The sequence below is a fragment of the Garra rufa genome, chromosome 11, assembly GCF_049309525.1.
Source record: "Garra rufa chromosome 11, GarRuf1.0, whole genome shotgun sequence".
NCBI lineage: Eukaryota > Metazoa > Chordata > Actinopteri > Cypriniformes > Cyprinidae > Garra > Garra rufa.
In genome coordinates this window covers 23632416-23643387 of record NC_133371.1, presented here as the reverse complement: position 1 = coordinate 23643387, position 10972 = coordinate 23632416, and the positions used below count along the sequence as shown (strand labels likewise).

The 10972-nt window shown below is 40.4% G+C and overlaps 1 protein-coding gene across 1 annotated transcript in view; it reads right to left on the bottom strand.

The window, feature by feature from the left end:
* Window positions 1-8261, bottom strand: part of LOC141345286 (adhesion G protein-coupled receptor B3-like) — a 77273-nt gene extending 69012 nt beyond the window's left edge. Inside the window, exon 1 of the mRNA XM_073850157.1 lies at window positions 7877-8261. Within this exon, the coding sequence (XP_073706258.1) occupies window positions 7877-8261 (385 nt within the window). The remainder of the gene's footprint in view (window positions 1-7876) is intronic.
* Between the last annotated feature and the right edge of the window lie 2711 nt (window positions 8262-10972).

Genomic DNA, 10972 nt, shown 5'->3' with positions numbered 1-10972 from the left:
CTAATCGGGGGTACTATGGTCACGCAGGTTTGTTTATGTACTTAACTCGTGGCCTCGAGAAATGCATGTCGTTCCCTCATCTTTGCATCTATCGTCTCACGACATAAGGATGTCGTTCCCACGAATTAATATCTCGTGGCCACGACATAATATCAAAGAGTATAGAAGTACTGTAGAAGCACCGGGTTGAGGCGATTTGGACTGGTTCTATTTGTAATTCACTGACCCATTCATAAAAATAGTTCTTCCTTCCAGATTGAATCAGCCGTGTTTCATACCTCCATTGAATAAATGACTTACGACTCACTCATTAAAACAGGAGCATGCTGTCATCTATTGGCAATTTAGTTTCACATTCAAAAGTGTCATTGTATTTTTTTCTGTAATTTCATGTTTCTGTTCTAATTTCTTTTTTATTATTAATCTCATAATATTATTTATACACTGTAAGTGCAGTGTAAATCTGCAGGAGCTCCGTGTAAAATATGCTATAAAACACCCTGCTTGTTTATTTCAAAGGAAGAGAATTAGATGCAATGTTTATTTTAGCGGCACAAACGGGCACAAATCGAGCACAAACGAATGGCACCTTTTGGCTAGATTTAGACGATATGGGGTGGAGAGTTACCTAACAGTCCCAAACAAGTATTTTCCCCCATTATATTTAAGAAGGGCTCGGAGATACCAGGTTTGTTTTAACGGCACAAACGGGCACAAATCGAGCACAAACGAACGGCACCGGTTTGGAAAGATTTGGACGACATGGGGTGGAGAGTGACGTCACTGCCCCGAATTGTTTTTGTTATTTCTAAGAAATGGAAATATATTTGACGTTCATTTCAACGGCACAAACGGGCACAAATCGAGCACAAACGAATGACACCAGTTTTGTGTGATTTAGAGGAACTGGGGTGGAGAGTGACGTCACAGCCCCGAAAATATTTTGGTTATATCTAGGGAAGGAAAACAGATACAGTGTTTATTTTAACGGCACAAACGGGCACAAATCGAGCACAAACGAACTGCGCCGGTTTGGAGCGATTTGGACAACATGGGGTGGAAAGTGACGTCATACGGTCAAAAAAATAATGTTTAATATCTTAAACAACAAACCAGCACAAATGTTCGTTTTTGCGGCACAAATCAGCACAAACGTAGCACTAACGAATGGCATAGTTTTGGTCATTATTTCTTTTTATGGGGTGCCAACTTCATGGAGGTTGACAAGTAGGGTTGCCACCCGTCCCTTAAAATACGGAATCGTCCCGTATTTGAGAATGAAATTGCGCGTCCCGTTTTGAATCAATACGGGACGGGTTTTGTCCCGTATTTTTTATCTTTTTTTTTTAAAGCTGCGTCTCATGCAAATAATCTCTGCGGTAAAGCCAGCCGCGGTTCAGAAAAACACGGTCAAGCCAGCCGCGATTGATTTTAAGTGTGCGCGCATATTACAGTGATTACGGTAGTTTCAGGAACAGTACAGAGAGAACGCGCCTGCAGAGCGCTTTTCATTTAGACGCCCAGGAGCCAGGACTGAGAGATAATACTACAAAATGCTCGTGAATTTTTACTTACTTATTTATTTGCATTTCTGCTTTAATATCCGCTTTATTTATTGGTGTACTTGACGGTTCTTTTCTGAGAAATGGGACATTATTAGACTTTAGAGTCTAATAAACAATGATCAGTTCTTATTCAGGACGTCCCATATTATGCACAACTCATATGAAACCTTTTTACTGCAGCATTTTTGAGATATGGGACATTATTACATTTTAACGGGGTATATAGACCCCATTTCTAAACAGTATAAAAAAACAATGATCAGTTAATTCATATTCAGGACGTCCCATATGCACAACGCATATGAACCCCCCCCCCCCCCCCCCGAATGCGTCCCTTATTTTTGGGTTTTAAAAGTGGTAACCCTAGTGACATGATAACTCGCAATTATGTTTTATAGTCATATTTGTGAGATATAAACTTGCAAATATGAAAAAAGTCACAATTGCGAGATTTAAACTTGAAATTCTGAGAAAAAGTCACAAAAAGGTTTTCTGTAGTGTGTTTAGGGACAAACTCCATTAGGATTTGGCCACTGATGTGACCATATATATATATATATATATATATATATATATATATATATATATATATATATATATTGAAACCACTGCCTAGATGTCATGAATTTATTTATGATTTTAACTGAAAAAGACTATATGCACTACTAGTCAAAGGTTTTTTAACAGTAAGATTTTTATTTTTATTGTTTTTTTTACAGAAGTGCCACCAAGCCATTTATTTTATCCAAAGTGCAACTATTTAAAATAACTTTTGTAAAATGTAATTTCAAAGCTGAATTTAAAATAAATAAATAAAAATAATAATAATAAAAAACTGACTCCAAGCTTTTGAATGGTATAGTGTATAATGTTACAAAAAGCTTTTTATTTCAGATAAATGCTGATCTTTGGATCTTTCTATTCATTAAATAATCCTGAAAAAAGTAATCTTAAAAGTAACTGTTTTAAATATTGGTATTAATAAAAATTTAAAAAATGTTTCTTGAACAGCAAATCAGCATATTAAAATGATTTCTGAAGGATCATGTGATACTGAAGACTGGAGTAATGATGCTGAAAAATTTGCTTTGATCACAGGAATACATTACATTACAAAATATATTCAAATAGTAAACAATTATTTCACGTAGTAAAAATATTTCAAACTTTTGCTGTTGTTGCTGTGCTTTTAATCAAATAAATGCAGGCTTGGTGAGCAGAAGACTTATTTAAAAAACATAAAAAACAAAAATATTTGCTGTTCAAAAATGGGTAGTGTGTGTATGTAAATATATGTATATTGTTGGGTTGAGCAAGCTGTCACATTTGTGTATAATTTATATAATTTATATTTTTTTTCTACAGTGGTATGCTGCTTTTATGAAAAAAGCAAGGTCATGCGATTAATTAATTAAGATAATGAACTTGATAAAATGTATATCTCAAATGTCACTTTAAATGAAATTGTCTGTCAAATGCATAAATGCAAATACCGTTTTTTTTATTTTTGCTGTTTCATAATATAATATAAATGTCATTTTGGCTGGCATTGTGACAGCTGACCTCAAATTGTAAATTTACCCCATACCCTTTTATATTATTGTATATATCTTTTTAAAGTACAAAATAAATAAAAAAATGATTAATTATTTGATACATTTAGGATATTTCAGGAGTGTGTAGTGCACAGTATGACATCTGAAGTGTTGATGCTATCAAAAATACCAGGTTTACTTCATGTATTTTGATGAAAAATTGGCTGATTGTGCTGTGTTTATTCACGTTCCCCCTTGACAGATTTAGTTTTAGAAAATCACCATAATCCAAACACAGACATAAAAACAGACAGAAAGGATTTTTGGATCCAGAAAAAAAATGCTTTAAAAAAAAAAAAAAGCACTCTGTCAACAGTGGCTCCACTTACGTTGTAAAGAGATGGCAAGCAGCTTGTTACCACTCATGGATAAGATGTTATGATCCCTTTTACCTGAGGCAGGGTGGTGGTTACATCTCATTACCCCAATGTGTTATCAGAAAATTAGGCATGTACTGTAGTAGGTATACCTATTGCTGTGAAAAAGGTGAGATAAAGCCTTCCTTTCTTCTTGCGTTTTTTTGTGCGCTGGCCAATGGTTCCCTGCCATCTCTAAAATGTCATGCAGAACACAAGGAAAGATATTCAGTATCACCTGCTGCAGATACACATGACAGAATTGATCAATACGAGCCGAAACAGGGCTGGTGTTAGAGCTCAGCACGCTGCCTTTGACAAATGAGCTAAGCTCTGGCAAGCACATGCCGAGCTCAAATACTCAATCTTCCCACTTTTCGATGCCGATTACAGACGAAAGTGACATTCTTTGAAATGAAGAGAGACAAAAGATGAATGGAATTCTCTTTTTAGGGCCTGGTCTTTTTCGTCGCCGAAAAGAGATTAAATAAACAAGAAGCCAGATTATTTCTTTACAAAGGCACTGCTGGACCGAGGCGCTTCTCCTCCGCTGGGCGATGCTGCTTTATCTGTATGATGCAGACGTGTCTAATGTATTCAAATGCTATGGGCAATACATGTAATGGATTGTTCTGGAAAAAATGAAAATGACAAGCACCTCTTCTGGTATTGTTTAAATATGTTTCTGCCCTAGACGCAGCATCGCCACCTGTTTATCTGAAGGTGGGGCTTGAAGGTTCATCAGTGTGAGTGCAATGATATGGAAGCCTAATTTCCCCATCCGCAGCAATCTGCCATGCCACTTTGTAGCGCTGACATGACAATCCGTCACACAGAGCGGAACATTATCATCCCTGTCATTCAGCACGACTGACAGCCTGTCCCTAAGCTGGCTGATTGATATGATGCAAAATACCTTAACGAGACCGACAACTGTGCACACCTTGCACTGCCGCTTTAGTTGTAAACAATCAAATCTGGAAAGATACTAATGTAGGGGAATTAGATCTATTGACCGGCAAATCTCAAGAGATGCCTGGATTTTATTTGTCACCAGCACTGAGCGACTGTTATCTGGGTGCTTTTTAAACCTCTAGTGTTGTCCCCTTAAGGGTCAGCTGTGAGATTGAGTTTCATTATTGATCCTGGAATAAGTACATGACTGCAAGCGCCGCTCTGAATTCATTCATCACCTCTCTGGTCAAGAGTGAATGCAGCATGAGTGCTAATTACTGGAGTTAATTACTATTATTATTACTTTTTGTTTAGAGAGCCATTGTGAGAGTGAACATCTGCCTGTTAAGAGGTTTGATCACTGATAGTATCATTTAACAGTTTTATGTTTTATGTTTTAAATTTCATGACATTTGCTGTTGACAATATGACTTGTTGATAGTGATCACATCTGGCAAATCTTACTTACAGATTATTATGTAACAAGTCACATTCTAACTTTAGCTTTAACTAGTAATATTAGTTTATATTTACAATATGTACACAAAATGGTATACAGTCTTGTCTTTTAAGTTTTGATTAGATTTGGCTCCTGAATAGTTGAACTGTTTAATTAATGGCAGTAGCTTTTTAGATTAAAGTTTACTTTGAGAACAAAAAATTACAGATAATTTACTCACCCCCTTGTCATCCAAGATGTTCAGTTCTTTCTTTCTTCAGTCGTAAAGAAATTATATTTCTTCAGGAAAACATTTCAGGAATTATCTCCATATAGTAACTTCAATGGTGCCCCCAAGTTTCAACTTCCAAAATGCAGTTGAAATGCAGCTTCAAAGGGCTAACTTTGTAAACACTGGATCGGTACTTCTGCAGCGATGTAGGATGATCTTGAAGTTGGAGAAGAAAACGATATGGGAGTTTTTCAACATACCCTAACGGTATTGATCTGGATTACACAGAGTTCCCACGCACATCGCAGAGAATAGACAAGATGAGGTTTTGAGGTCAAAAAGTATATCGTTTTGCACAGTAAAACATAATTCTGCTGCATGAGTAGCATATAACTAATAGCAGATCTAAACAGGTGGAGCTGAGAAGGTAGAGGGTCTTAGAGGAAGTCTGAAGGCACACTGCAAAATGCTCTAGTGAATGCTAACCAGCCATTTAAATGTAAAAGAAGCAAGCTCATTGGCTGCGTATATGTGACATGAACCAAACAGCTTGTACCAAGTAGTTTAATGCTGTGAATACCATCAGTTTGTGTTATCTGTTTCATGACAGAACTTGGCATATTTGTAGAGCAGAAATGTCCATTAAATAACAGTAAGAAATATTTGTACCTTATGTAAATATTACAAATAATACTGCTTCAGATGCTTGGATGAAGGTGTACCCTATAAAGGTGTAAAGGGAATGAGCGTCAATGTGTTTGCAGGTTTACAATTTGATTTTAATTGCATAGGATGCAAATCTCACTGATAAAGATTAAAACAGATACTGTTTTAATATGAGTAAAATATTCTCAGCAGCACTACATTTAGCACATTAAAGCCAGAGATTTATGCCTCTGAGCTTGAAGTACTTAATATGTCACATCATCACTGTAGTCATAAATAATAGAGGAAAATGCCAGGAAGCTTGTTTGCCACAGTACATCAGTGACAAGTTCAGTGGGTGTCATGGTTGTGTTTGAAAAACTGACAATAAAGTACGGGTCTGGCAGAATATCTTGCAGGAGGAAAAAGATTTGGAAAGAAGATAATCCTTTCATGCTACACAGGACTGTGATGACTCTCATCTTTAATATAAAGAGTAATATAAAAAGTGACTTTGAAATGCACTTCCAAAAACATTTTCTGAGTGCTGTAAATTTTAAACGTATTATTATGTTTGATGTAGCAAGACAGCAGGCTTATTCACTTGGCGATTTTCAGGCGCTGAAGATTTATTCTAAAGTACATGATTTGTCCTTTTAACATTAAGGTGGGTAAAAAGACGAGGCATTGCGTTGGTTTTAAATTTGATGTTATGATTAAACCTTGGGAAAAAGCAGAGTTTCAAAAATAGCAGTTCATCTATTTTCTTTTCATCTGAGAAACACTGTGTACTGTGGAAGGACGCAATAAGACTCTTGATCATTCAAGAGCCTTTCAACCCATGCTTCAGTTGTTTCTACTAAAGCCAAGCAGCAAACTTTTTCTGCCTTATGGTCAGCCATGCAGCAGGGTAACTTTGGGACATGTCTCCTCCACTTTTATAAGTTTTTAAGCCCAACCCCTTGCATAATATTCATTATGTAAAGAGTTTACTGCAAGAGTGCAAAGTATTTTTAGCTGGTGTCCAGTGTCCAGAGTAACTAGTTACATATCTCTGAGTTGCATAATTTAATTACAAAATAAATGTAACTGCATTTTGTTAAAGTTACTGAGAAAAATGTGTAATTAAATGATAGATTAAATGATAGATACTTATAAAAATGTTAACGATTACAAAGAGGGTTACATTTGAATATTTTTACACACATACAGATTTGATTAATTTCCTTTGAGCTATGTAATCAGATTACTTTTTTTAAGTAAGTAGTAAAGTAATGCATTCCTTTTAAATTTACAAGAACTCATTGAGGGCCCAAAAAGGCCTGAGCTAACAAGAGACCCAAGGTCAACCTGAGGTCTGCTTTTTAACATAACTCCACCCACCCAGTGGGGAGGTGAGAGAGAATCAAGCAGATAGCACCCGCATCTGCAAGGCGGGCACTTCCAGATTGTAGAATCTAATAAAGCCGCACAGATCTCCCCAATAGAAATTCCGCTAGACCACGCCCAGGATGAGGCCATCCCTCTAGTGGAGTGGGCCTTTACCCCGATGGGGCACTGTAGGTCAACCGAGGCATAAGCCAAGGCTATAGCGTCAACAATCCAACGTGACAATCTTTGCTTTGTAACTGGCAGCCCTTTAGAACGGCTTCCAAAAGACGCAGAACGCTCAAAATAGACTCAATAGTCAGTGTCCTGACAGGACACAGCAAATTGGGACCCTGTTTGCCATCCGCTGTAGGGAGGGCCAGAAGGGAAATGACTTGGGCTCTAAACGACGTTGAGAGCACCTTAGGTACATAGCCACTACGTGGCTGAAGAATGACTTTGCAATCATTAGGCCCAAACTTGAGACATGCACCACTGACAGACAGGGTTTGCAAGTCACTCACTCTCTTGACCGATGCCAGGGCCAAAAGCAGAGCAGTTTTCAACGTCAAGGCCCTCAAGCCGATCGATGTATGCGGCTCAAAGGGGGCCCCTTAGGACTATAGATAAGTCCCAAGTAGGCACAGTTTTAGGTCGAGGAGGGTTCAACCATTGAGCGCCTCTAAGGAACTTAACGACCAAGTTGTTTCTGCCAATCGTACGGCCAGCTTCAGGAGAATGGTTTGCTGCAATAGCTGCCATATAAACTTTGAGTGTGGATGGGGAACGGCCCTTGTCCAATAGCTCTTGTAAATAAGTCAGCACATGGGACACATCACATGATATTGGATCATGACTACGTACTGAACACCAGTCACTGAAGACTGACCACTTAAGAGCATAAAGGCGTCTAGTAGACAGAGCTCTAGATTCTAAAATGGTATTTCTGACTCTCGCAGGGTGTTGGTTAGGCTCCCGTCGAGTGACCAGACATGAAGGCTCCACAGTTCTGGCTGGGAATGCCAAATCTTGCCTTGCGCCTGCGAGAGAAGGTCTCTCCTCAGTGGTATTTGTCACGGTGAGCTCCTCCACAGTTCGCTTCAGCATGCAAATCAGCTCCGTGTCGACACTTGGCCGCCTCAAATTAGAAGGAGGCGGGGCTTCGGGCTCTTCACCGGAACACGCCCACTAGTCCGCATCAGAGGCCGTCAAGGACATGGAGTCGTCAAGGACATGGAGTCGTCAACGACGATTTCCTCCTCGGAAACATCGAAGGAAATCAAGCCGCTCACATCAGGGGAGGGGCGCTGATCATCCTGTGTGAAACACTCCGGCGGGAGGGGGCGAAGAGGAGAGAGTGGAGGGCGCGGGCGCTGCGCCGACGCAACATCACTCGCGCCATGAAGAGAAGACCCGCTGTTCCGCTGCTTCCTCCTCCATGGAAAGAGAGGCAGAAGAACATGGCAGGGGGACTGCCCTTTTGGAAAAAGGCGATCCGCGAGCGAAGAAGGGAGAGGTTCATGTCCTCGCAATGAGAACATGAAGCCTCAATGAGCGCAGCCTCTGCATGGGAAATCCCCAGACACTCGCTGTGACTGTCTGTTTCATGCAAAGACTCTTTGCATGAACCACACTCGTGAAGCGACATTTGCAACAACGTGCTTGGAAATATGCTCAATTTGCTCTTTTCTTCCTGGCAGTGTAGGCCAACCTGCACCTTCGTTGTAGCCCAACCTGCAGCTCTGCAGATGTCTGTCAGAGAGGCCCTATTCGCTAGAGCTGCTGAGGCAGTGACTCCCCTGGTTGAGTGGGCTCTTACTCCCAGTGGACAGGGTAAGCCTCTGGCCTGGTAGGCCATACGGATTGCATCCACAATTCAGTGGGAGATCCTTTGTTTGGAGACAGAATTTCCGGTAACACTTTAGAAAAACTACACACTATGAGTCATTAGTTAAGCATTGGTAAATAGTTAATTAATCATTTATAAAGCATTATTACTACATTAATAGACATTTGTAAGCAGTTCATAAATACAGCTATAAATGCTCTATTCTTGTTTTATAAGCATCTGTATAATATGCTTAATAATCATGTCTAAATTACGCATTACATAATGTACAAACCGGTTAGTTAGTAGTTGTAAGTGGTTCAGGAGATCATATAGAAAGTGTTAGTAAACTATTTGAATGCACATTTATACATCTTATTATTCAGACATATATTAACAGTTAGTGTGTTAATAAATGCTTTAATAACACATATTCCTACTGTAACTCATAATTAATTCAGGCAGTTATAAAACATTTACTAGACAGACAAAGAGCTGGTCAGAACATCTAAGTCCAGAGTGTGTTCCATGTAGATGTGCAGTGCATGGACTGGGCATAACATGAACAGGTTTGGGTCCCCTTCCTGGGAAGGGATTGCTTGCAAGGTGGCTACCTGATCACTGAAAGAAGTAGTGGGTAGCTTGGTACACTAGGTTATGGTTGGCCGATATTGCGCCACCTGGACCTAAGCGCTGAAGCAGAAAGGTGCCTATCCAGGCCTCCTTGGATTAAGGATAGCACTGATCTGATGCCACATCATCTGAAACTTGCGCCATTTCAGGTCGTATAGCCGCCTCATGGAGGGAGCTCCGGCCTGCACAAGGGTGTTTACCATTGTGGGTGGAAGGTCTCTAAAGTACTCTTGGTTGCATCCAGGAACCATAGATAGAGGTTCCAGAGATCTGGGCGTGGGTGCCAGATTGTGCCCTTCCCTTGAGAGAGGACATTGTTCCTCAGGGGATTGCACCAGGAAGGAATGGAGGAAAGGAGCACCAGCTTCAAGAACCAGGTCCTGTTGGGCCAATGGCCACCATTAGGAGCTGTTCTCTGTTATCCCTGACCTTGCACAGAGTTTGTGCAATGAGGCTGCACTGGGGAGAGTTTGTTCTTTTCCCAGTTGAGCTAGGTGGTTGAGAACCACGTCCCTGTGGGAGCAAACCAACTCTCGCGAGTGTGCTAGAGTTACCCGGTCATTGAGGTAGTTGAGAATGCATATGCCCACTTCCCTGCAAGCGCAGCCTCCGCGACCTTTGTAAAGATGCGAGGCGACAGGGACCGTGAAAAGGGAATGAAATGCTCTGAAACTGAAACGCTCATCCCTCAAAGGCAAAACGGAGGAACGACCTGTGCCTTGGAAGGATCAAGACATGAAAGTACGTGTCTTTCAGGTCTATTGCCACAAACCAATTTTGCTGCTTGACACACCTAGTAATGTGTTTGAGGGTTAGCAGTTTGAATGGAAGCTTGAGCAGGGCATGATTCAAAATTCTCACATCCAAGATCCTTCTTGGGTACAATGAACTAGGGGCTGTAGAACCTTTTCTTCATTTCGGCTGAGGGGACTGGCTATCGCACACTTCGGCAGAAGAATTGCGACTTTCATCCAAAGGACGGCAGCATTCTTGCTCTGAACCAAGGTAAATAGAATGCCACTGAACTTGGGCAGCAACCTCGCAAACTGGATTGTGTAGCCGAGTTGAATGGTTCTGAGAAGCCATGCAAACTCAAGGGGACCTTGTGGCTGGTCAGAGCAAAAAAAAAAAACACAGTGGCTGGAGGTAAGAAACCCCGGGGGGCCACTGGGTGTTTTGTCCAATGAATTTGACAGATGGACATTGACCAGAAGACTGCCTGAACCTTGCGGATAGTCTGGATGACAAATTTGGTGTAAAACATGTGGAGACACAGGGTGTGTGCCCAAGAATGTTTCAGTTCGAAACATCAGATCTGGGTGGGTAAGTTGGACCTTCTACCCTGGGTTGCCCATCC